Source organism: Aulostomus chinensis, chromosome 11, assembly GCF_037954235.1.
Source record: "Aulostomus chinensis isolate RoL2024-O1b breed Wild chromosome 11, RoL_Achi_v1.0, whole genome shotgun sequence".
Classification (NCBI taxonomy): Eukaryota; Metazoa; Chordata; class Actinopteri; order Syngnathiformes; family Aulostomidae; genus Aulostomus; species Aulostomus chinensis.
The window spans coordinates 20703588-20729609 of record NC_141330.1 but is presented as its reverse complement, the minus strand read 5'-3'; the positions used below and the strand labels follow the sequence as shown (position 1 = coordinate 20729609).

The 26022-nt window shown below is 40.9% G+C and overlaps 3 protein-coding genes across 5 annotated transcripts; all 3 read left to right on the top strand.

Annotated features, from left to right (window-relative positions):
• The first annotated feature begins 1311 nt into the window (after positions 1 to 1311).
• washc5 (WASH complex subunit 5) lies at positions 1312 to 12804 on the top strand. Its single transcript, XM_086217384.1, has 29 exons — positions 1312 to 1431; positions 2056 to 2287; positions 2486 to 2631; positions 2743 to 2827; positions 2976 to 3076; positions 3393 to 3585; positions 4074 to 4226; positions 4446 to 4559; positions 4971 to 5142; positions 6100 to 6227; positions 6510 to 6639; positions 6904 to 7016; positions 7462 to 7628; positions 8105 to 8180; positions 8268 to 8378; positions 8791 to 8931; positions 9595 to 9675; positions 9754 to 9855; positions 9936 to 10115; positions 10250 to 10374; positions 10492 to 10654; positions 10794 to 10896; positions 10979 to 11058; positions 11156 to 11259; positions 11544 to 11673; positions 11786 to 11882; positions 12018 to 12171; positions 12353 to 12440; positions 12568 to 12804. Exons 2-29 carry the CDS (start codon positions 2102 to 2104, stop codon positions 12622 to 12624), a joined length of 3480 nt encoding a protein of 1159 aa, XP_086073510.1. The 5' UTR covers positions 1312 to 1431; positions 2056 to 2101; the 3' UTR covers positions 12625 to 12804.
• A 68-nt stretch (positions 12805 to 12872) lies between these two features.
• Positions 12873 to 21716, top strand: nsmce2 (NSE2 SUMO ligase component of SMC5/6 complex). 3 transcript variants are annotated; one of them, XM_086219040.1, is made up of 7 exons: positions 12873 to 13283; positions 14921 to 15033; positions 15261 to 15414; positions 17298 to 17389; positions 17586 to 17692; positions 18879 to 19019; positions 21581 to 21716. In XM_086219040.1, the coding sequence occupies exons 1-6, from the start codon at positions 13166 to 13168 to the stop codon at positions 18988 to 18990; spliced, it is 696 nt and encodes a 231-aa protein (XP_086075166.1). In that variant the 5' UTR covers positions 12873 to 13165; the 3' UTR covers positions 18991 to 19019; positions 21581 to 21716. The 3 variants fall into 3 exon arrangements, with proteins under 3 accessions (XP_086075166.1, XP_086075167.1, XP_086075168.1); XM_086219041.1 differs by lacking the exon at positions 21581 to 21716 and adding an exon at positions 19994 to 20534; XM_086219042.1 differs by lacking the exon at positions 21581 to 21716 and adding an exon at positions 19991 to 20534.
• A 27-nt stretch (positions 21717 to 21743) lies between these two features.
• Positions 21744 to 23492, top strand: lratd2b (LRAT domain containing 2b). The gene has a single exon (XM_086219039.1). The coding sequence runs from the start codon at positions 21759 to 21761 to the stop codon at positions 22572 to 22574; it is 816 nt and encodes a 271-aa protein (XP_086075165.1). The 5' UTR covers positions 21744 to 21758; the 3' UTR covers positions 22575 to 23492.
• Positions 23493 to 26022: the final 2530 nt, after the last annotated feature.

The window sequence follows — 26022 nt, the reverse complement described above, 5'->3', positions numbered from 1 at the left end:
TGATGATTCCCAGGAAGCCCATAGCTAACCCATGCACCGCTGGGAATGTGACCTTGGTGTGATAGTAAACGGGTAATAAATCCAGCAGCCGCAGGGACACAGTGTGTAGTTTGTGGACAGCCAGGTCAATGAGGAGGCTAGCCATGAATCTAAATTGCACCTGCCTGTCTTTCTCTCTCGTCTCTGCAATAAAATGGATTGAAATAATGACTCCAGTGGCTTGGCCAGATAAGAAATTATTCAGGGCGTTTAAATGCAGCGCACCTTACTATTTGTCACATCCTTGGCCTTCCATTTTCCTTTCACTCACCCCTTTGCGCTATTGAGCAAAGTCGTGCAATAAAGATAAAAAAACACAAATCAGAGTACCTGATCACACAGTAAATCATACAGCAGTGTTGTAGCAAATGTTAAAGTGTTTGTGGTAACAATGAGATGGAAAAGTGGCACAGAAAATCTACCGCAGCACACTGTGTCAACAATACAGGATTGAGATGAGAACTTGCTCTGCCAGAGGTGAGCGGCCAAACAAACAGCCTTATCGTATGGCTGTGATTAACCTCTGGCTCACACTGCATAGAGGAAGTGCCTGCTGGCTAGTGTGTTAGACTTATTGCCCATAAAATCCAGTCCAATCAAAAGGTGAGGGAAACCTGTTGACCACATGTTGGACACAAGTGGGTGGTAAACTCCAGCAAGGTTCATTATTTCTCTAATAAAATACTTCATTTATGAAGATAACTTTGAAAATGGTTTAAAAATACCAAGTTCCCTTATGAGTCTTTCATAATTTGATTTTTTTAGGGATATTTGTTGGTTGAATATCTGAGGATGTTACATTTCTTGTTCTTCAAATTCTGGTTGTCCACAGAAGGTTGATTGCTTTATGGATCAAATTATTCTCAACATGGCAGATAATCTACAGTCACAGACAGACAGTATTAGCAGTGGAGCACCAGCAACGAGCTGGATCAACTGGAAATATAGTGGAACTTTGTCGCCATCTAATGAAACATTTGCATATAACTACTAACCTCACTTTCGTCACACAGCGGAGCCCTGTAGATTTTTTTAGGATTATAAATACTCGTTTGAAATGTTTCAGAATTTGAAAGCTTAAAAGAGAAAATTAAATATTCCATAAAACATGATGATGATGAGGATTATTATTATTATTATTATTATTATTATTATTATTATTATTATTATTATTGTTGTTGTTGTTGTTGTTGTAGTTGTTGTCGTTGTTGTCGTCGTCGTTGTTGTTGTTGTTGTTGTTGTTGTTGTTGTTAACGTCTGCAAGCTATGAGACCCTCAAGACTTCTTTCCGGTCGTCTCCGGCGCGCTCGGGAGGCAGAAACAAGTCTACCCAGCAGTGTTGTCATGTGATCGGTCATGAGGAAGTAAACAGAGAAGACAAAATCCTAACGGGTAATTCTTTTTTGCTTTGCTTTTTTAACTTGACAGTGAAAACACATGACATTTAAAATGATTCCTTCTAGAAGTATGTTTGTTTCTTTACCCAGTTTCTGTAGCGTAAACGCTTATCAGATCAGCTAGCGGGCGAAGTGCTAGCGTTAGCTTGCAAATGATGGGAGAGGCGAAAGCATAATATGTACGCTGTACAGATGATTGCGTTTGGAAACCAAACGGCACTTTTTTAATTTGTTAAACGACTATTTGACAACGTAATACAAGTTAATTATTTGGAACACAGGCTTTTTAAGACGAACGTTTAAGTCAGTGATATGCATAACAGCACTTTAAGACTTAAGATCTCATTATATTGTGAAAAAAGCCCTGTTTCACAAACACATCAAATAAGTGCCAGAGTGAAATAGGATACACTTTTTTAATGAAATAATGCTATAATACCTACTAATGCTTACTACAATGTACTTTGCTTCCCTGAAGGTCAAGGGTCAATTTAATTAGAATACAAGAGGATTTCAGTCTCTTGACTGCTTACTTTCACAATGATAAAATGAGTAAGACTGGAAATATAGTCATCTTGTATGAAAGTAAATCCTATTTTCAAACCTTTTCTGTTTACAGGAGTGTCTGAGCAGTGCATCTTAATCCTCCTCCTTCAGCCGCCGCTATGGTGGACTTCCTTGCAGAGAACAACTTGTGTGGCCAGGCCATCCTTAGGATAGTGTCCCGGGGAAACGCCATCATCGCTGAGCTCTTGCGCCTCTCTGACTTCATCCCTGCTGTTTTCAGGCTCAAGGACAAGAGCGACCAGCAGAAATATGGCGACATTATCTGTGACTTTAGCTACTTTAAGGTTAGTAGGGATATATTCAAGCTATTGCATATCAACAAGTGGCTGTGTAAGGTGCTACCACAAGTTGCCTGTATTTTTGTGTATGATTTGTGAAAATGGGGCTTTGTTTTGGGAGCACTTGTTCCTCTGTGCATGTGCATCTTCATGTTCATGAATTAATCGCATCTGCATCATTATAAAACTTTATTTCTTCTACAGGGACCTGAGTATTATGAGGGGAAGCTTGAGGCTAAGCCTGAACTTCAGGACCTGGATGAAGAGTTCAGAGAGAACAATATTGAGATTCTGTCAAGGTTCTATCTGGCTTTTGAGAGTGTCCACAAATATATAGTGGATCTGATCAGGTAGACAGGGCGGGTATATGGGCTACATTCACTAATGCACGCTCCCTTACATTTTCTCCATTTTAAATGACAAAATATTTGATAGTAAGATGCTGTCTCTCTTCTCTCCAGGTATTTGGATGACTTACATGAGGGTGTTTATATTCAGCAGACCCTTGAGACTGTGCTCCTAAATGAAGATGGAAAACAGCTACTGGTTCGTCTGGCTATTTAGCAAAAAATGATCAATTAGAAATTTGTAACATTATAGGAACAAACATGCATATCTGTATTAAATAATCTGCCACTTATTAAAAAAAGACATATCAAACAAAAGACACTTAAGATCGATCTTTTCCTCTCAGTGCGAGGCTCTTTACCTGTATGGAGTCATGTTGCTTGTTATCGACCAGAAAATAGAGGGAGAGGTTCGAGAACGGATGCTTGTTTCCTACTATAGATACAGGTATGCCTGTGACTCACACACATCCATGCTCATAGATTCAACTTGCAAGATCCATAAATCTTTTTTACCTTGTTAGCCTGGAAGTTTTTACTTGTCTTATTTGTGCAATATTAGAGAATAAATTACAGCTGCTGCACCTGATCTCACAGTGCCTTTTTCCTGTAAATATGCATACAAGAAATTAAAACATTGTTCAGCCAATACCAGAAACGAATTCAGCTTCAGTCTGTCTAAATTCATTTTCATAATTCTTAACCCAATTGTTAGGTCTGTTCCCTTGCACCCTTTTCTGAAAGATCTTCTACATTTCCTGCAGTGCCGCCCGTTCCTCAGCTGACTCCAACATGGATGACATCTGCAAGCTTTTGCGCAGCACCGGCTACTCCAGCCAGCCTGGTGCCAGACGACCAGCCAACTACCCAGAAAGCTACTTCCAGAGGGTTCCCATCAGCAACACTTTTATCAGCATGGTCATTGGGAGACTGCGCTCAGATGACATTTACAACCAAGTAAGAAACCTGTAATTCTCCTGTCTCAAAGTCAAAGCTGTTAATAAGTGAAGTGTGCATAATGCTCAACAATATTCCTGAATTATTTCATCCTGTGCTGGATGAAAGCAGAAGGCTGCTGGCAATATGTTTCTGGGTTGTCCTAGCCATTTTCCATTCATGTGCGATATATCTGGAATGCCTTGAAATCTCTTCAGATTTAGTACAAACATCCATTGGTACTCAGAGATGAAGATTTTGGTGGTTAAAGGTCTCTGTCACACAATATGAACACAATATATCAGAAACTCCTTGAGGAATTTTCTTCGAATTTAGAACAAGCATCCACTGGAACTCCAGAATGATCTGGACAAAATGTGGTGATCAAAGGTCAAGGTCACTGTGACAGTTATTCCTAGTTATTCACCAAGACAAGAATGAGAGTGTGGATGGATGTGGGCAAATGTCCTGTGCAGTACCTAAATCAAAACTGGTTTCCTGTCCATCAGGTGTCTGCCTACCCGCTACCGGAGCATCGTAGCACAGCGCTGGCGAACCAGGCTGCTATGCTATACGTCTGCCTGTACTTTAGCCCTTCAATACTGCAAACCCAGCAGGCCAAGATGAGAGAGATAGTGGACAAGTACTTCCCCGACAACTGGGTGAGACACTTGATGTGCTATGTTTACTATAACTAACTATATGACAAATAATGTTATTCTGTCTAATATGATTAGATGATTGATTGATGATTATGATGTCATATGATTTATTTCTCTGATTTTAATGTTATCAATCTCATTTACCCTCAGTTTTACATGTGATGATGATGATGATGATGACGATGATGATGATAGGGGTTTCATGTTGCCTAATCTCAGGTTATCAGTATCTACATGGGGATCACAGTGAACCTGGTGGAGGCCTGGGAACCATACAAAGCTGCCAAGACTGCTCTCAACTACACACTGGACTCTGCTAACATCAAAGAGCAGGTACGATCTGGATTCAAGGTCATTACTATTTAATTCACAGTCCAAGCGTGGGACTCTATTGTATGCAGCCACTGATAAATTTGAAAGTCATTCCGTGTGACTGTTTGGAATCTAAATTGGACCAATATTGAATTAATTCAGTTGGCGACTCCAGAGGGGCATTGTCTGAGTTTTCTTCAAAAGTTAGTTTGTTAAAAAAAAAATTTTTTTTGAGTGAACCTGAGCTCAAAGTGAACTACAGTTACACCATGTCACCACATTGAAGAACTCACAGCAGTCATACCAAGTGGCAGCAGCAGAAAAAGTCCCTCTCGTCCCATCTCTGCATGTACCATACACATATATATATATATGTATATCCAAACATGACAGCATCAGTGTGTGTGTGTGTGCACGCGCGTGTGTGTGCAGGCCACTCGGTATGCAGCCAGCATGGAGAGCCTGAGGCCTCAGGTGCAGCAGCTGCTGAAGGAAGGTTTCCTCCGCGAGGAGATCATCCTGGACAACATTCCCAAACTGCTCAACTGTTTGAGGGACTGCAATGTGGCGATCCGCTGGCTGATGCTGCACTCTGCAGAGTCAGGTGAGAGTAAAAGATGAGATTAATGTTGGTCCAGGCTGCCCAAACCTTTTCCCTGATGGGTTGCAGCCAAAAGTAAACATATTTTGAGTCGGTAAAATGCACACGATCCTTTAATTAACAATACCATACCATTTAAAGATTTTATATAGTTGAAAACAACGTCACAGAAATATGTTGTGAATACCTCAGGATGAATCAGAAGAACGCAAATGTACTGTAACATGAGATACAATGCTTAACTTCAGCCTTGCAGTACATGACCACCTTTCTGTACTTAAACTGCACTTTTACATCAGACAAAAAAATAAATAGCAAACAGGGATGTATAGTTTCAAATCTTTTATATGATTTTATACTATTTTAAATTACCAAACCTGTTATTTATGTATTTATGTATCTTACTTCTGGCAGGCTAATCTTGGCTTGTGGGCCCCACTTAGGGCAACCCTGAAGTTGATTGCTCAATTAAAAAACATCGATGATGTTTGTCCAATTGTAGTTAGTTTAAGCAGCCTCGATGGTAAAGGCCATGTCACCAAAACAGTCCCTGTCAAAGTTAAATCTGTACATTGCTTTATTTTTTTCAATTAAACCCAGATTCTAAATATGTGCCCTCATCTTTAACAGTATAGAAACGTGTTATAGATGCTTCCACACTGAACAGAGGGGTCACTGAATGGTTTGAAAATGACCAACCCTGTTGAATACCTTTGTAAGTTCTTGATGTGTGTTTGGCAGTGCTCTCCATGGCCGTTGTCAAAACACTAAAAGAGGTAAACTCTTCTAGAGTCGATTTTGTCATCCTAGTAGAGTTCTGTCGAGACTTGGAGAAGCTCTTCTGGGTTGCTCATTTGGGCGAAACACTGGGCTTACAGAGATATTTCTCCTTTCATTTGTCATCTACCTGTAGGTTATCAATTTCTAAGTGATGCAAATGTGTTGTGTTTTGTCTGTTAGCCTACGACCCAAACAACAAGCGTCTGCGTCAGATCAAAGATCAAGTGCTCAATGATTCCAAGTACAATCCCAAGATCCTCTTCCAGCTCCTATTAGACACGGCTCAGTTCGAATTCACACTCAAAGAGGTGAGAAATCCGTCATGAATGCTTTGAAGTGGTAAACAAATGAGGAGGGAATGCTCTTCCTCCTCTTGCTTTTTTAGAGAGAGTGAAAAATGAATGCTGTTATAATTCTGACTGATCAGCCACCTGTGTTTCTTGTCAGGTGTGTCCTCTCAGCTGCCTGTGAGGCAGCTATGGAAAGCCAGTCCTTCATTAGTAGAAGACACAAATTTAATGTCCTCATTACACATCTCATCTGACTAATGCTTCCTCATCCATTCCGCGTCTGTGCTGTCCCCCATCCAGATGTTCAAGCAGATGCTGTCAGAGAAACAGATCAAGTGGGAGAGCTACAAGAAAGAGGGATCAGAGAGGATGTCTGAGCTGGCTGAAGTCTTCTCAGGCGTCAAACCGCTCACCCGAGTGGAAAAAAATGGTGAGTTGGGGTGATAACGGAGGAAGGAGCCAGAGTCATGCCGTGTTTCACGCTGTGCGTGTGTCATGGATAATTCCTCTTACTCACACAGGACTTTAAGTTGTTGAGAGAAAACTGTTGAGGCTGCAAAATGTGTTGGGAAAAATATTTAAAGGACACATGCAAATTTAGAAGGATTACATTAACATCAGTCTTACTTAACTCTCTACCCGTTCCAACTTTGAACTCTTGACTAATTTGTTGTCTCCTGCACCAAATTCATAGAGAATTTACAAGCCTGGTTCAGAGAGATCTCAAAGCAGATTGAATCTCTGAACTATGAGGACTCTACAGCTGCTGGAAGAAAGACTGTCCAACTCATACAGGCTCTCATTGAGGTGAGCCAGATGATATTACACAATAATTAATGCCATTCATACATGTATAATTACCTCCACCATGGAGGCAGTGTTTCAGCGTTGTCTGTCCTTTAACACATCAAGTATCCTCTAGTATAAAGGCTACTTCACCCCTTTTCAAGCATTTATTGTGCAGTTAGGCATCTCTAATGCACGAAGATGTCCCCCCCGGATTGCGACTTGGTCACTTCAGAAGCCAGAAAACGCCCACCATTTCTTATTAGCGTCAAGCTAATGGAAACTGACTACTAACAGCGACAAAACTGTTCAATAATAACAGCTTGATAATACATAAACACTATTATTTCAGCTAAAAATGAACGAAGTAGAGCTTTTTAGGTTAGAGGTTTGCCAACAATCCTGTGTTAGAGACGTGAGATGGCCACGTTGTGTTTATTCAAAATGTTTTCCTCTTGGTCCTCAGGTTCAGGAGTTTCACCAACTGGAATCTAACCTGCAAGTCTGTCAGTTCCTGGCTGATACAAGAAAGTTTTTGCACCAAATGATTCGTACAATCAATATCAAGGAAGAGGTCCTAATCACTATGCAGATAGTGGGAGACTTGTCATATGCATGGCAAATAATTGACAGGTACTTACTTGTGGGGAACTGATAAAGGTAACAGAATACTGGTATTACAGACTGATCATGTCATGTCATTGACCATCATGCTCATATAAATAAAAATCTAAGAAAAACAACAACAACAAAAAAACCCTGTTAAAGTAGCACATCAACTTTTGAGGAATTATCTGTATTTGTCATCATTTCCGTAGGCAGAGAAGATAGATAGCCTTTTTTTTTTTTAATTAGACATATTGAACTACTTAATGGGGGGTATCTTAACACTTCCCACACAATACCATTCATTGTGTTAAGCTAACTTTCAGCCAGTGTCTGTGGGTCTCAGCTTCCTAACGCAGCACAGAAGAAAATTCTGTCTCGCATATTAATTATTAATTTGATACATTCTTCTTGTTCTTCTTCTTCTCATTGGCATGCCAGTCGTCGAAATTGACACAATTCTCACATCTGCTGTTTTCCCTTGCTTGTGTTTTATCCTGCAGCTTCACATCAATAATGCAGGAGAGCATCCGTGTAAACCCGTCCATGGTCACAAAACTGCGAGCTACATTTCTGAAGGTTTGCACCATTTGTGCCAACCACACACAAAGGCATAATGTGTTTCGTCATTTTAAAAGAATACCTTGTTTGTGTCTGTGTGAACAGCTGGCCTCTGCTTTGGATCTCCCGTTGCTGAGAATCAACCAGGCCAACAGCGCCGACCTGCTGAGTGTTTCCCAGTTCTACTCAGGAGAGCTAGTGGCCTATGTCAGAAAGGTAGAGTTCATTAGATGCATATTTGACCCTGACATCTTACAATAGTAGCTGCTGTTTCTCAACAGTTGTGGCAGAAAAGTTAACTGGACTTTAATTGTGACCTTTATGAAGATAACAAATGAGCGCTGTGTGCTGTAAATGATCACTTAATAGCAACAGCTGTTTCACCAACAGCTGCAGTCTCCATTATTGTTTCTACAACCACCTGTTAAGCCACTTTAGCTAAAACAAGCTATTTAGCAAGTACCTTAAGGTGTCATTATGCTCTGGTGTCATCAGCGACATGGCGTGTTCCTCAGTGCTGAAGTTTATTCATCTACATTGTCGTATAGCATCTGCTTTTGAAGACTAATCTCAACTCCTCATTTTTCACTTCACGCTCAGTTTCTGTATTTGATATCAATATTTCCAGGTTCTGCAGATTATCCCAGAGAGCATGTTCACCTCCCTGGCCAAGATCATCAAGCTTCAGATCCATGACATCATGGAGGTGCCCACCCGGTTGGACAAGGACAAGCTAAAGGATTACTCTCAGCTTGGGGCTCGATATGAAGTAACCCCCCCCCCCCCAAATTCCCCTACATCTGAAACAAAAACTAAAATCTTAATTATTAAAAAACTGCAATGTTTTGATGCGGAACCATGTCAGTCACACTCAGCTTTTGAAGTGCAATACAAAGTAGGAAGGGAAAGTTTTTTAATACAGAAAAACATGAAGCTCCTGTGGGGACACATTTCATTTGCATTCATTTGAATTCATCATGCGAATATTGAACTGTTGATGTCCGGGTATAAATAATGTAGTCCACTGCCTTCGAATGACCAAACTGAAGCTTGAGTAGCATTTAATTTAGTTTCTTTATTCAGACAAATTTCTCCCAGATATTCAGATATACAGTCTTAAAAAAAGAGTTCTGAGTGGTTCGTCTGTGTTTGTATTTTTATTATATTATAGTATTCAGGCATTAAGGCAGGCATGTTTTAAATTCACGTTCACAGGATTATATCTTAATGGGTTTCAGACATCATTTTTCAGCAATTTAATTTTTTAATGAAATTCTACTTCGACATTTAGAGCCCATTTTCTTAAACATTAAATGTTGTGTGTGTTTAAATCAAATAGAAAATAAATTGGGGTGAAAGGCGCAAATGTGATAGTTAAACAAAGTATCTCATTTGTGTGCCTACAAATCTTCCTGCTTCCACCTCATTTTAGGTGGCTAAACTCACCCATGACATCTCCATTTTCACTGAGGGGATCTTGATGATGAAGACCACTCTGGTTGGAATCATCCAGGTAGGTAGTACAGTTTCCTCCATGTTAACATGCAGACAGGGTTTAGCAGTGGTCTACTGACATGGTGTGATTCTTTAGGTGGATCCGAAGCAACTTTTGGAAGATGGCATCAGGAAGGAGCTGGTGAAGAGGGTGGCGTATGCCCTGCACAAAGGATTGATTTTCAACCCCAAGGCAAAGGTCTGGCATCACATTGGTCATGTGTCTCGTCGTCTCATTACCATTTTTCTTCGCTGCATATCTTGATATTACTCTTGCAGCCCAGTGAGCTGATGCCCAAGTTAAAGGAGATGGCAGCCACCATGGATGGGTTCTACAGGTCCTTCGAGTACATCCAGGACTATGTTAGCATTTATGGCCTTAAAATCTGGCAGGAGGAAGTGTCCCGCATCATCAACTACAACGTAGAACAAGAATGCAACAGCTTCCTTAGGACCAAGGTGAGGCACACTACAGCTGCAAGCCCGTTCACATTTTCTAATCACATCCAAGAACAGTGCACTGACGTCAGGTCAGGTCAGGTCACGGTTCTTGTTGTTTGTCTGTTTATTGAGTGGTGGGTTCTTTACATCAGATCCAGGACTGGCAGAGCGTGCACCAGTCCACCCACATCCCCATCCCAAAGTTTCCTTCTGTGGATGAGTCTGCCACATTTATCGGACGTCTTTGCAGAGAGATCCTCCGGATCACTGATCCTAAGTATGTCAGAACAATTGAGAGCTATTTTTTATCTCTCAAAAGTTTAACTTGGAAAAATTAGATAAATGCTGCAGTTAAATCTTGCCATAGTTTCAAACTCTTTGACCATTGGTACAGGGTAACATGCTACATTGACCAGATGAACACCTGGTATGACCTGAAGAGCCACCAGGAGGTGACTAATAACCGACTGTTCTCTGAGATCCAGAGCACTTTGGGCACATTTGGCCTCAATGGACTCGACCGCCTGCTTTGCTTTATGATTGTCAAGGAGCTACAGGTAACTAGCTGACTAAAAGCTCTCAGACTGTGTTGCAAAGTCACTTTATTTGAAAGTGATGCTTTCCGGTCTTTTTGGGATTGTATGCTATCTTACTGTAAGTATCTTTGTGCCTTTAACAAGGTGTATCTCCACACAGAATTTCTTGACAATGCTTCAGAAGACTATCCTGAAAGACAAAGCTGTGGTGGACATCTTCAAAGCCATGCTGGGGGCTGTCAACCCTGTCCAGGGCATTGTGGGTAGGTATTCATTGTGTAAAACTAATAATACTCTTAGGTCTTTGATATTGCTTGATAAAAGTCTTCATTTTGTTGATTATAGCAAATGCCAGTAAAGTGTACTCCAGTGCTGTGGCCAAAACCCAAAAGATCTGGGGCGCATATTCAGAGGCTATTATGAAGGTACAGTTGGATGTCAACCTACACAAGAGGAACATAAACCTACAGTTCTTGTCAGCAAGTCAGAACCTTGTAAATATTGTCTTCTTCTTTTCAATAGGTTGGTCAGATGCAAATTCTCAGACAACAGATCGCTAATGAGTTGAACTACTCCTGCAAGTTTGACTCCAAACACCTGGCTGCTGCGTTGGAGAACCTTAACAAGTCCGTTGAGTCTCATCAGAGAGTGTTTTTCATAAATAACTTTAAATTTTACAGCTGAGCGGAATGTTGCCTTTCTTGTCATTCTGACTGTCACTCCAAATGTTTACTTTAGGTTTAATGCTCTGGCATTAAAGAATATGTAAATGACAATACTTTTTTTTTTTTTGGCTTCCAACAAAAATCTTAAATCCAGTTCATTGGTTTACATGCACAAATCTTAATTCTAACTTTAATTTACTCTCTAAATTTCTTGTGGGTGTCTGCTTGAATTGTGGTCCTGGCAGGTCTCTGCTAGCAGACATTGAGGCTCACTACCAGGACCCATCTCTGCCCTACCCTAAAGAGGACAACACTCTTCTCTATGAGATCACTGCCTACCTGGAGGCTGCAGGCATTCACAATCCACTCAACAAGGTTGGGAAGGTTATGATTAGTACTGTCTCATATTTCACCTGGAATCAAAATCCTTTTTTTTTTTTAAAGTAACACAAAATAATCCTTTCTTTTTCATGTATGTTTCTCACAGATCTACATCACCACAAAGCGCCTCCCTTACTTCCCCATCATCAACTTCCTGTTCATCATCTCACAGCTGCCGAAACTCCAGTACAGCAAAAACCAAGGCAGGTTTTCCTTCTTTCATTTGTGGCTGCTGTTGTACTGTTGGTGGTGAGTTATGAAGTTGTACCAGTGGAAGTTGATTTATTTGACTTACTGGTTTGTAAAACTGCATTCTCGTATACGCTATGGTCTTCCAGGAATGACCTGCAGGAAGGCCACAGACCCAGTTGACTGGCCACCATTAGTGCTCGGCATGCTCACTCTGCTGAAGCAGTTCCACTCCAGATACACCCATCAGTTCTTGGCTCTCATTGGTCAGTTCATCCGTTCCATCATGGAACAGTGCACAAGGTAACTTGCAGAAAAACAGGGCCTCAGACTTATGACTCACTGATGAAATTTCATGTAAGCACTCCCTTTGATTTAAGTTAAGAGTTATCAATGATTGCTTTATCTGAATACTATTTGGAAATTAATTTAGATGTAACCCATCATGAATTCACATCTACATTTTCATTTGACCCCATTGAAGTCAGAAGATCCCTGACATGCCCTCTGATGTGGTGGGAGCTCTAATGTTTCTGGAGGACTATGTGAAGTACACAAAACTGTCACGTAAGGTAGGATCATGTCAGACCCAGAGTCGGATGGGAAAGAACAGCTGTAACTTTATATTTCTGTAAATATGTGCGTTACTTTACAATGATCATTACAATGCATTTGTCTATTTTTCCCTCTGTTCTTCAGGTGGCTGAAGCTCATGTTCCCAGTTTCATTTTTGATGAGTTCAGAACTATACTGTGAAGATCCAGATGAAGCCTTTCATCATAAAAAAAACGTTTTTTTGTTTACTTACACATTTCATTGTTTATGCGATTAATATCCTAATGCCCTGCTAATGTATTGTACATAAATAGAAAATGTAATTGTCTTTGACTTACTAACATTGTGTCTTATCAATTTACAAATGCAATTCATCAATAAACATGATCGTTTATAATACATCTATGCTGTTCAATTCTCTTTGGAACTGGATCGATTCGGGCTTTTGCTTTGAAAGGAAAAAATGCCCGGATGTTAGGCATCAGCGTCTCGCGGTCGCGGGCGATTTAACCCCTTGACTTACTTGGCTAGCTTTATCGATTAATTTACTGAAATACTGAGAAACAAACACACACACGTATTATTCAACTTCGTATTGTCTTCCGTCTGTGAGTAACCAACGTTAAACTAAGCCGAACAGTTGTCGGTGTAATCTCGCTAGCTAACTAGGCTAATACGCTGAAAGGTAAGCAGCCTATGGTAGCTGGTAGCGGTTACCTATCTACCCAGATCATCGTACATTATGTCTATGAGCGCGGTTCATGGGACACTGTCAAGCCTGAAGTCATGCCAGGCTGACATCGGGACGGGAATGGACATTGTGACGGATGTGGCAATGGACCTAGCGGAAGCTGCTCAGGGTAAAATAACATTAGAAAGCTAATGCTAGTCACCCCCACTTGCTTTGTTGATTATATATTATATATCTCCATATTTTAGTTTTCATTCAGTTCATAGTCATATGGTTGCTGTTGATTTCATGTATTTCCAGTGGTTAATTACGTCATCTTAGATACTGCACTGCATGTTGACGTAACTGTTAAAGTACTATTATGAATTCAGTTGATAAACGTCAATTAATGTGTGCTTCACTTTGGTGGGCAGTAATTAAGAAACTTAGTAGTTTCTCTCTTCTTTTTTTAGTATCAGCCCTTTACCTGATAAATTGGTATTCTCTTACTTTTCATCCCATTGTAGTTATAAAACTTACTTTCTGTTCCACAAAATTTTCCTCAAACTGCTGCATTACAATGTGTTCGTCCTTCAGTTAAATGTCCCTGAGCATGATATATATGTGTGTGTGTATGTATTATATATATATATACATATATATATATATACATATATATACATATATATACATATATATACATATATATGTATATGTATATATACACATATATGTATATATATGTGTATATATGTGTGTATATATATATATATATATATATATATATATATATATATATATATATATATATATATATATATATATATACCACATTACCTTTGAAATGACTTCCCACTGAAGGATCAAAACTATGAATGAACACATATAGAATGACGTAGTTCTAAGTAAGTGTGAAATAACTCAAAACATGTTTTATATTTTAGATTCTTAAAAATCGCCACCCTTCGCTTTGATTACTGCTTCGCTCACTCTTGGTGTTCTCTCAATGAGCTTCATGAGGTCGTCACCTGAAATGGTTTTCCAACAGTCTTGAAGGAGTTCCTGAGATGCTGAGCACTTGTTGGCCCTTTTGCCTTCACTCTGTGGTCCATCTCATCCCAAACCATCTGGATGGGTTTAGGTCAGGTGACTGTGGAGGCCAGGTCATGTGACGCAGCCCTCCATTACTCTCCTTCTTGGTCCAATAGCCCTGACACAGCCTGGAGGTGTGTTTGAGGTCGTTGTCCAGTTGAAAAATACATGATGGTCCAACTAAACATTAACTGGATGGGATGGCGTTTTGCTGCAGGAGGCTGTGGTAGCCATGCTGGTTCAGTGGGCCTTCAGTTTTGAATAAATCCTCAAATATGTCCAAGCTCAAATGGCATTTTTAATGTCTCAAATAATTAGAACATTTTGCTTTTATTTATGTTCTTAAATTTTGAGAGTGTATATGTTAATTCATAACTTTAACTAAATACGTCATCTTCGTCTGATTTTACTCAACTGTCGAACAGTTGTAGATGTTGGTGTCCTCTAAATCATTCTGTATTTTGTTTCATCTGAAATACATGCTCAGTGTCTAAGATGGATGCATGAGTACAAATGGCACTACCCAATGATTTATGAATAAGTTGAAGTAGCACACGTATTAATTACTGCATCAGTAGTAGTGAAACAGATGGATGCTTTATCGGCCATGAAAGAGGGGTGGTTGTAACCACGTCCAGGAGGCTATCTGTGTAAGAGTACTTGCACAGTATTGAATTATTTGATAACCACTACACTTGACCTGTTCTGACTGCTGCAGCCTCTTCTTTGTTGCAGATGGGGAGGTGAACCCTGGCATCAAAGAGATGGAGGCCATGATGCTGGAGTGTGCCAAGATGGATAGGGAGATTTACTACTTTGTTGATGTTGTGCAACAAGTCATGGCAGAGGTGAGAGCAACCTGACCTACTAATTACACAGGTGGAAAATAATTGTACTCTCTTACTAAACGAACGGGTCACTCTCATGACGCATTCCTAGACGATTGGTCCTTTTGGAGGTCATTCAATATTCTATTCTGAAAATGGCAACAGCTTTTAACATCAGGGAAACAGTGAAGTTGACTCCATGATGAAGGCCAAGGAAACAACCTAACGTGCTCTCCTCATCTTTGTAGGTTGCGACACAGCAGCCAGAGGCCATGTTCAGCTTGTCTGACAAAGTGAAAGAGCAATTTAATGAGAGAATCACCCGACTAGTTGATGAAGATCTGGAGAAACACCACAAAGTCTTGGCCTTCAAGGAGAGTATCAAGAACTGTCTGAACCAAGGTACACCCTCTCCTGTAATAGGAGAAGTTCTCCTCTTCTAGACTCCGAGAAATATGTCCAGGACTCAGTTTGATGAAAGCTGTTCTCACAGGAGGGATTTATAGAGAGTAATATCTGTGGATATGTCCCTTTTCTAGGATAATTAACATTATTTTAATTACACAATTCCCTTTGCTTTTTCTATTATAATTATGTTACCTGTCACCCCGGAGCTGCTATTTTCTTGTTCTTTCTCATTGAATCCTGATTAAAAAGATTGCGGAACATGCTTTCCATTGGAATCCATCCCCGCATTTTAATCACACTGTTAGAAAACTGGATCATTTCTATTTCTATCCATGTGACTTTTGCAAAGTTCATCAAGATAAAAAGTAGGTAGTGCTACTTCTCTAGTAAGGACCCAGAGGAACTGGGAGAAATCTGATGTGCTTTGCTCAGAGATTTGTTGTGTCCCAAATGCTAGCACTTGGTTCTTTTATTGCATTATAATTTTGTTCTAGGGCAGTCAAACAATTGTCATATCAAGTAAACTATGATTATTCATAGTCAGTGGCAACCGATCTCAAGTCAATTGCAGATTTTTATTAATTCCAAATGTGCCTTAAATCAGGTGCTCTGAATTTTATTTTCCATTTCAAGACCAACCTAGTCATACAATCAAAAGGTCTGGCCGGTAAGAAGAATCCAAAATTATTTTCGCTAATCCAATAATCTATCTATTTGAAATGTATGCTTAAAATCCAACACTACCATTCCTTAATGGATATATACAATCAGATTCTTTGAATTGCTATGAGTGAAAATGTCAGCATAGCCCAAAACCCCAGGTTTACTTGGAGTATAATTGTTAATATATTAATAGTTTGAGAAAATTATCTACTAATAATTAGTTATTAACTATAGTTGTTGGATAAATAAAAGAATTTTCCAGATTAATTTTTTATTTTTGGAGGAAAACAAAAAGAGCTTCTACTTTTGAGAATTTCACAGCCCACTAGAGGGAGCTCACGGCCCACTAGAGGGAGGGCACAGCCCACTCAAGGCCCAAAGCTTCGTGGTTTAGAATAAAAGGGTTGTTTTCAAGTGTGAAATGCACTATCAACACAGAAATGGACTAATATGTGTACATTATGCAAACATAAAGTAATATATAATTAAATTTACCCAACAGTAAAGGCATAATTACAACTCTAATCTTGATCTTTTAAAAGGCTGTGTAATTGTAAATCCTTGCATCACAACTAGAACAGTTGTGAGAGTTGAGCACCTTCATCATCTTTGAGGTATTTGATATTTTAGCTGCTTTTTTTGATGGAAATGGTAACATATGGCACCAATGTATCAATACTATTATCAGAATATTGCAGTATTTATTTTTGTCTGATGCCTGATGTGCTTGATACCCTCTCAAAGCCATGTGTGGCAGCATAGATATATGCGGCTATGTGATTGACCAGCGCCATCTTTGCTTTTTTTTTAAGTTATGTTGTCATATGGCCATGAAAAACCAGGAAAAGACAAGGAATTAGAAAATATAATTTCTAAGCCTGGAGATTTTTTTGAAAAACAAATAAATCCATAATTTTTTGGGCGAGTCATTTATATTTCCCTCACAAGTAACTGCAAATTGTAGTATATTAGTAGATATAAATCATTTTGCGTCAAACCACATAGGTTATGAATCTTAGTTAAATATAGATTAGTAAGTTTTAATGTGGTTTAAGAAATGTGGTTTATTTTAAATGTGTAAACAGATGTCAAGGAAAATTTTTCTCAGTGGCATGTAAAAAGTGGAAATTTATTGAAAAAAAAAAAGTGTGTGAACCCTGCAGTGTGTTTAGAAACTGAGCCGCTCACTGTGTTTGTGTTCTTAATGTTTTCAGGCAACCAGGAGTTATCGGAGCCCGTGGAGGAGCTCGATGCGGACATCGCTGTTACACAGACCCAAGTCAACTTCACCTGCCCTCTCACACAGGTAACCCACTCTCGCGCGTACTTCACCTAAAAGCAGTTAATTCTTAATTTTTTCCCATTTTCTTACATTTCTCCTTCGTAGTCTCATCTGGCCAATGGAAAAAAGTACATGAGAAACATGGAGCACCAGCTTGATTTGCTCTTGTAGCAGCTCTGCATGTGTGGTTATGGAAGGCACTGGTGTGTCTGTGTTACAGGAGGACATGGTGAACCCAGTTAAGAATAAGAAATGTACCCACCTCTATGAAGAAGGAGCTATACTGAGCCTGATCAGAAAAAGACACAGCAACAAAAAGAAATGCCGGTAAGACACACTCCCCTGGAGGGCTGGAGAGTTGAGTCAGGGTTTGTGGCAATAAACATCTAGGCAGCTGCTGCCTTCATTCACGTCATCTTTATTACACTGCTTTGATGTTGGAATGAGATTCTGTGTGGGAACAGTTGAAATGCCAGCGCTAGTCTGTGTTCTTGTCAAAGAAAGATGTCTTACTGGTCACCATGTACCTTCATGCACATTTATATCAGAAATACCTCAAGGGTCTTCTTGGTCGGGATTAGATGGAGGACCGCAGTCACACTTTATAATAGCAGCCACCATTGGCCGTGGTCTCCTTAAATACTGCATTGACATGGAAACATGATTAGTAGCTTCATAGTCCAGATGACACAGCAGGTAGTCCTATTTGCTTCCACAGCTTTAATTTTTCTTGTTGGAGGGACAGTCACAGTATCCAGCAGTGCTGCCATCTGCCAGTTAGCACCCTCACAATGATTACTAGATTGACAAGTCATGGGATAAAAAGACATCAACTCCATGATTTTGCAAACCTCAATACATAACATATTGTGCTTTGTGGTTTTGTAGGTTTTCTTTTCACGTTCTAGTTCCACTGGCACTACAGGGCTGAATCAGCTAATAGGACTGCTAACATTAGCTGCACAGTTGACTGGCTTAGCTTTCTAGCAGCAGCTAACAACAAGCAAAGCCCATCAGGAAATTCCATAAGCCAACTAACTAGTCTCCACCAGTTGGGAGGCTGTATTTAGTCCTAGTTCAGCCATGTACACTGGGAGTGATCAGGGGGATAATATTTTCTGCTCAAATATGAATCAGGTTACCCCAAATAATAAAGTCATGTTTTCCCTGTCCCCAAAAAACACTCTACTGCAGCAGCATTCTGACATGAAAACTTAGCACAGAGTTGCTTTAGGTTGAAGATGATTGACAGGTGTTGATGTGTGATGTTGTAATATAATTGTATATATATGGTATCAATAGTTAATGCAAACATCAGATTTAGTTTTACAGGAAGAAAACTTAATGGGATCTTGACAAAAGAATACAAATAAGACAACTTTTGTCATATACTTGTTTGATAGGTGCACAATATAACTGGGGTTATGATCTAAAAGGGTTAAAAGGCCATTTTAAATTCAGCTGGACTTGAAATCAGAGGTGGGTTTGTGTCTTGTCTTCCTCTGTTCTCCAGCTGTCCCGTGGTGGGATGTGGAAACACAGATGTTAAAGAGTCAGACCTGATCCCTGACCAGAATCTGAAGAGAAGGATCCAGAACCACAAGAGGCAGAACAGCCGGACCTAGAGCTCCTCATTTCTATCCTCAAGCCCTTGGTAATTGTTCTTCATGTCTTGAAACGCAGGATTTAGGGGTTTACTACGTTTTGAGCTGATTGTTCTCTTCTCTTGTTTACCTGCATTTGCTGGCGTGAATGAGTATATCTGTGGAAAGCTCTATTCTAGGCGATGTTTAAACTGCAGCAGGAGCATCTGTTTACGTCACTCTTATTGAATGTGAATAAAAGATGTAGATATTTGCATAAAATCGTTCCCATCGATCTTGTTTATGGGTCTGGAAGTGCTTCTCTGTCTGGATGATGTAGTAAGTTGACAGATCCACAAGGGTGCAGCGTCTTCATTAGGACATTGGAGGAATAGGGTTCACTACGGCGGAACACAAGAACTGAATGATAATATCTCAGCTCTCTGTGTAGGACTGACCACTGCTGATGAATAGAATGCCTCTATTTACGGCGTTTCATAATAAGCCAATTTGACCTCATTTGTTAAACTATTCTGCGCCTCCTGTGAAATGGCTATTAGAGAGCAACAAAGGTCATGTAGAAACCTTGCACCGGCCATTTTAACCAATCTTAATTGCAGTTTCCCTCCAAGCTGTAGGTCATGCAGCATTAAGAGCATTTGGCCAATGAGGACATTAACTGGCACGGTTGCCTCATGGCTCCATGCTGCTTCTATTCCAATTCTCTGAATCTAATCGTGTGTACAGCACAACTTGTTATGACACAGGTAATTTCACAACAATTTTCATGCGTATGTACGACAGCGTGGTGTTCGGGTCGGAGCCAGCTGCTCGCATGGATGCGGAGCTGTGAAATGAATCAGATGTTCGCATTCTGCTTAAGCTGGAATTCTCATTCATCTGTGTAAAAGTCTGAGACAGAGGTGTGATGGCAGCTGTAAGCCTCCATATCTGGTTTGCCCAGGAAGGGCTTACTTTTGCCTTGGCCCGCCGTGTCCAAGCTGGATGGAGAGGCAGGAGAACTTAAATTCTGGTTTGCCAGCAGGTACCACGCTCCTCTTCCATGCTGCTGTCTCCAGAGTTGACCCACTTCTACACAGTTGTCTCCGAGGCTGCCCACTCTCACTTCCTGCTTCAGAGCAAGGAAACCCATTTGCTTTGAACCTGCTATCTAGATCTACAAGTGATAGTTTGAGAAAATACATGTTCAACATTGATGCTTTTCTCACTGGTGGAGGCTGCTTTATGTTAGACATGGTGCAGCAGGAAATCACCCATCTTATCCCGTGGTGTTTGTCACAGATATTTACAGACATTGTTCCAATACAAAGGTTTATTTCAATAAGAGCAAAATCAAATCCATCGTATTTCTTTGAATGGGATTACAATGTAAGGCATCTGGAATTTGACTGTGTGGTTTTGTTTTATTTATTGTGACTTCACCTCAAAACCAGTGAACCAGTTTGCCAGCAGGGCTGCAGTTCATTTTCTCTTAATACCTAATGTTTATAACTCTAAATGACAATCTTGGAATGTCAAACATCATCTACCACGGAGAAACTGAATAATAAAATGATCAATGATTACCTGGCAACTTATTTATTCTGAATCACCACAGGCTTTTGCTTTTGGGGGTAAAATGTGTTTTCTGATGTCACTTAAAATGCTGTTTTTAAGTTTCCTTCATGTTTTATGGAATGACAGCTCTTTTGTAAGCATCCAGACAGATAAAGTGAAATGTGGCTTCATCAGTTACTGCAATTTTTTAATTCATGGTCAAAAGCTGTAACTTGTTCCCACAATTTAATCAGTCTATGGCCAGATGTTACTGTTTTCCACAATTTAATTTATGAGTTATAATTTGTGGCTAAGAAATTTTTTTAACATTTATTTCATAGTGCCCACCATGTAACTTGTCCCAACAATGCAGTCATTTGTCTGCGATTCAATTTAATTAAAATTTTTATTTTTACATTTTCTTCCTCTTTATGGTCGCTCAGGGACTCTGTACAAATAAGGTTTTTGATAGTTTGACTACCCCCCCCCCCCCACACACACACACACACACCAAAGAAACTCATCCTCATCCATTCCTATGGAATTTCCCCTTGGGGATTAATAAAGTACCTATTTATCCAAGTTATCTAATTTAGATTAAATCACATTGTTTACATTCCTCAGTCAGATCCACCACCAGCGTAATCGCTCACATTTTGGCGACCATATAAACGGTACACTCGCGTGAATAGGAAGCGCCTACTGTCTCTTTAAGTGACTACGCCTCCCAACTGGTTGTGTTCCTGGGCTTGATACTACACAAACACGCGCGCACTGGCTGTAGAACCCGGGGACGGAGCACGGCAGCCAGTACATGACCACCTCTCAATTCCACCGATGGTGAGTGTGTGCGCTGCATTTATTGCTCTGGAGAGGACAGAGGCTGCGACTGAGATCTGTCAGCACGGATGTTGAGGAAAGGACATAAACAGCAGGAACCTCGCTGACTTTCGTGGAAACTGAGCCAACAGGTGTGTCAGGTCGCACCTGTTGGGAATGTAAACCAGGCTAATAGTTTGACCTCGCACTTCAGATTGGTGTCTTACAGACTGTGTGTGTGTGTGTGTTCGCGTAGGTGGAGCTCCAAGGAGGATCTATACAGCTGGACATGGATTACCGGTGCCCTCTGTACCAAGCTGGGTTTTGTTGAGTCAACTTGCGTCTTCTTCCGCCTCCCCTGCTGAATCCCGGACAGGTGGCTCCTGCTGCCGGCTGTGTTCACCTTTAGTCGCCTCCATCCACCCTAAAGATTTATGGGGAACCAGGTGGAGAAACTAACGCATTTAAATTACGCAGAAGTGCCAACGTCGGACCCAAATGGGATCGACCCGGACGACGACGGACCGCGCATAGGCGTCTCTTACATTTTCTCCAATGATGACGACGATGACCATGACGAGCATGTAGACCGTTTCTCATCCGAGAACCACCGGGATAACAACGAGGAAAAACCCTTTGACCCCCAGGACGAGCTGGAGTGCTCCATCTACTACCGGGAAGAGTGTATCTATGAGAGGAGCACGGGGGCCGCCACGCACTCGGCGGAGAGTCTGCTGAACAAGTGCAGACCGGGAGACCTGCTGGAGTTCGTGGCCACCGGACAGTATCCTCACTGGGCTGTTTACATCGGGGACTTCCAGGTGGTTCATCTGCACCGGGCAGAGATCAAGAACAACTTTCTCACCGATGTCAGCCAGGGTAAGAGAGGGAGGATAGTGAACGGCCTGTACCGGTACCGTGCGCTCCCGCCGGAGGTGATAGCGCGCAACGCCCTAGATCATGTCGGTTCCAGGGACCGGGAGCTGTATTGGAGGAATTCTGAGTGTTTCGCTGCCTGGTGCCGCTTTGGAAAACGGGAATTCAAAATCGGAGGAGAAATAAGAATCGGTAAGCAGCCGTACAGGTTAAAACTCCACTTCTCAGAGAAGAAGAGTCACGTCCTGGAGTTCCAGAGTCTGGAGGATCTGGTCATGGAGAAGAGGAGGAATGATCAGATCGGCAAAGATGCTGTAATGCAAGAACTGGCCAACCACCTGAACACGACGCAGGACATTAAAGACATCAACTAGAAGACCAGCCGTTTTGACGTAACAGGTAAACACAGGTGTCAGTAATCTTATTAATGAAGGTTCTTAACTAGAACATTAATGTCACGAGTAACACCTGTGTTTACCTGCTTGTCTACACGGCTGCTGCCTTCGATTAAAAAGATGCTGAAGTTTTCATGCTTTAAAAACTGTGTGTGTTGGTGGGGGAGCTATCATGCTTCCAACCAGCCAGTTCAGTGCTTGTGGCATCGCCTTGCACCCTTTGAACATGTGCATCTTCAGAGGGCGGTAAACGTAGTCTATTATTTCTCTAAACTGAGAGAAAAATCCCTTGTTCTAGGGTTTACATCTGGAGTGACACTGGTTCATTCAAGTGCATGAGCAAAGTAGACCACAGTGGTCAAATCAAAAGCCCCTCAAGTAGATTTGCACGGAGAGCGAGCGTCTCATTCCCCCCCCCCCCCTTCTGAGAACGATGATTTTACACCTTTTGAGCCCCGTTATTGTGACGACAGCTACGTTAGCAGGGCTGTTGCACTTGAAGTCGAATCATCTGGGGATAAATTGCCCACCGTGATCTTTCTAATCCAATGAGTCTTTGCACAGTGGAGCACAACCCCTGATGTGCCTCTGCCTGACCAGAGAGCTGAACACACTCCAGTACAACTCAGGTGTTGGAAACCATCATAGAGGACTTCTGTGTGTGAACACTGAGGATTTGTTGCTTTTTATGAAATCATTACACAGCTTTAACCACTCTCAAACTACTTTGTGGACCCCGTTCACAGCCATGACTGTGCACTTTTCTTGATTCACCAGTTACAACAGTTTATTTTTGAGTAAAAAATTGTTTGTATGGAGGAATATGGAAATAAATATATATTTGATCACTAAAGGTTTTCCCTTCTCTGCACTGAAAATGAAACATAAATATGTAAGTGTGTGTGTGTGTGTGTGTATAATATATATTTATGACTTGTTACCAAACTTTGATTAATTTTAGGACACAAAATGTACGCTGCGCCCACAATATGAAGAGATAGATTTAACATGTTCCCATAATTTTTTAATGAATTTGTGGCTTACAGACTAAACTTGTCCATTCTATTTGATCAATATGTGGCCATGCGATGTAATTCGTTCCCACGCTGTGTTTCATTTGTGGCTGTGAGATATGTTTTTCCCACACTTCAATCAGGTTATCATCATGGTTGGTCATTGGATGTAACTTCCATCCATCCATCCATTTTCTTCTGCTTATCCTGTTAAGAGTCACGGGGGGAGCTGGAGCCTATCCCAGCAGTGTTCTGGTGAGAGGTGGGGTTCACCCTGGACAGGTCACCAGTCCATCACAGGGCCAACACATAGAGACAGACAACCATTCACACTCCCAGTCACACCTACGGTCAATTTAGAGTATCAATCAGCCTAGTCCCCTCTTGATGTCTTTGGACTGTGGGAGGAAGCTGGAGTACCAGAGAGAACCCACACAGGAACAGGGAGAACATGGAGACTCACCCAGAAAGATCCCGTGCGCTGTCTCTCTCTCCCCTTCCTGCTCACCATGGACTTTCTTGAGTATCACCCGTTCACGTGTGTCTTTGCTCTTTGTTTGCTGTGAAGAGCTATGGTGGCCCTCCTGTTAAATCTGTTAACTGCCAGCTTTGATCCAAAGATTTGCCTTAGAGCACCATTGAACTCAAAGTCCTAGTCCTTAAACAGCAGCCTTGTTAGCTTGTGTCAAGTTGTTTCCAGCCGTGCTGGACATTTTGTTTTGTTTGCACCTCTGCTGACTGAAGATAAGTCAGTTTTTGAAATTTTTGCCACAGGCTTGACACATTTTTCATTTTTACTTGGCTTTTATTCCTTTTTTCTGGATCTCTTGCATTCATTAAATAGCAGGAAAAGGTGCAGTTTTGTTTGTCTACGCCCCCAAATAGGCCACATTACATCCCGCTTGAGTTTATTTAAAGATATGCTATTAAAATGGAAATTATCCTTACTGTGGTGGAGAAAGCTCTGGGGTTACAACAGGAAATACAAACATTGAGAGACTCCTGGTGTTTTAAATTGCAGCCTTGAACCATGAAAAGCCCCCTCCTCTCTGTTTCTACTACTTCATCTGTGTGTTGTCCTCTGGTAATATTTGCATGGAGAGGTTTCGCTGCAGGTAAAGTCCCAGTGGACTTGAAATAGGTTCCTCGTCAGCTGCAGGACACATTAGCATTTCTTCAATTCTCTGAGGTCTATCACAGTGATGAAATATGAATTGTGTATGTGTGTGATGCATATTAATGATAATCAGGCATATTTTTGAATGTGAGCTGCAATGAGTGACGCCCAAAACATAAGAGCAGCTGCCAGTGGAAAAGTATGTAATTGAGAATCTTAAATCATTTTTTCACCATGCGTGAAATTGCTGAAATAGAATTATACTTTCATTATATTATGTGCAATTCAATTTTCTCCTCACAAATGTTTGAGTTCTTGCATTCTCTGCAGACATAGGCAGAATATCACAGGCGACGGTGCATTTAATAAAAAAAAACGAACAGGAAGCTAACATCTGATAAACTGCTACTGTTTTATTGTGGTTTTTAAAAATCTTGAGCCACAAATTCAACAGGATCTGTGAGTTCAGCAGCCCAGGAAGAGCTCTTCTTCATCCCCGAGTTAATGGAGGAGACTTCAGCAATGGAATTAGTAATAAAAGTAATTCAATGTGACTAGTGACAAGAGAGTGAGCTGGTTGGAAACTGAATGAATCCCCCTCCCCCCTTGTACAAATGGTGACACCGGGGGAAGCTTTTATTTTGATGTGTTGGCTCAGTCTCATCAGCCTCTCGGCCAGTGAAACTGTCATGTTTCTTTTGGAGAATTGGAGGAAAGCCCACCTCCCTCAGGCAAAACAGCCAATATTCAAGATGTTGGCAACAAGCCAGAGCTCAATTCAAACCCACCCTCTGTTTACCAAGTGTCATTATCTCCTAAACTTCTTTGCACATGCATCTAAACTTTGCAAGGGTGTGCTCAGGAGGAGATTCTATCTGACAGGCCTACAGGAAGTTGGAGAGTATTTTACACATCGCCTCGAGCCACTGCGAGATTCTTATCCAAGTGGGACAAAGTCTCGCTTAAAAATGAACACTATTAGGACGTTTGACAATCTCAGGTTATGTGCTTGACTGTTTAATTTGAATCTCCCCTCAGGCACTCTTAATACATTGCCAGTTTTATGTCTCATCTGTTTTGGTGTTCAGGTTCTTGCCAATAGATAAAGACTCCTCGTCAACCAGTGAAGAATGGGATTTATGAATAGCTGCTGGGAGAGAGAGTGTGTTCTCAGATAAGATTATAAAACAGATAGCGTGTTGATTCCGTTTGGCCTTAACTTACATTTCTCTGTGTTGATGTGGGCAAAGGTCACCTGCCAATCATGGTGACGTCAGCCTACAGAAGGAATTTCACC

Excerpts from the sequence above, each read along its gene's own strand:
- nsmce2 (XM_086219040.1), top strand. The coding sequence starts at position 13,166 with ATGTCTATGAGCGCGGTTCATGGGACACTGTCAAGCCTGAAGTCATGC. Across the intron at positions 15,034-15,260 it reads TGCAACAAGTCATGGCAGAG|GTTGCGACACAGCAGCCAGA; the intron begins GTGAGAGCAACC and ends TCATCTTTGTAG. Across the intron at positions 17,390-17,585 it reads TCACCTGCCCTCTCACACAG|GAGGACATGGTGAACCCAGT; the intron begins GTAACCCACTCT and ends TCTGTGTTACAG.
- lratd2b (XM_086219039.1), top strand. The coding sequence starts at position 21,759 with ATGGGGAACCAGGTGGAGAAACTAACGCATTTAAATTACGCAGAAGTG.
- washc5 (XM_086217384.1), top strand. The coding sequence starts at position 2,102 with ATGGTGGACTTCCTTGCAGAGAACAACTTGTGTGGCCAGGCCATCCTT. Across the intron at positions 2,828-2,975 it reads AAGATGGAAAACAGCTACTG|TGCGAGGCTCTTTACCTGTA; the intron begins GTTCGTCTGGCT and ends TTTTCCTCTCAG. Across the intron at positions 8,932-9,594 it reads AGCTTGGGGCTCGATATGAA|GTGGCTAAACTCACCCATGA; the intron begins GTAACCCCCCCC and ends ACCTCATTTTAG.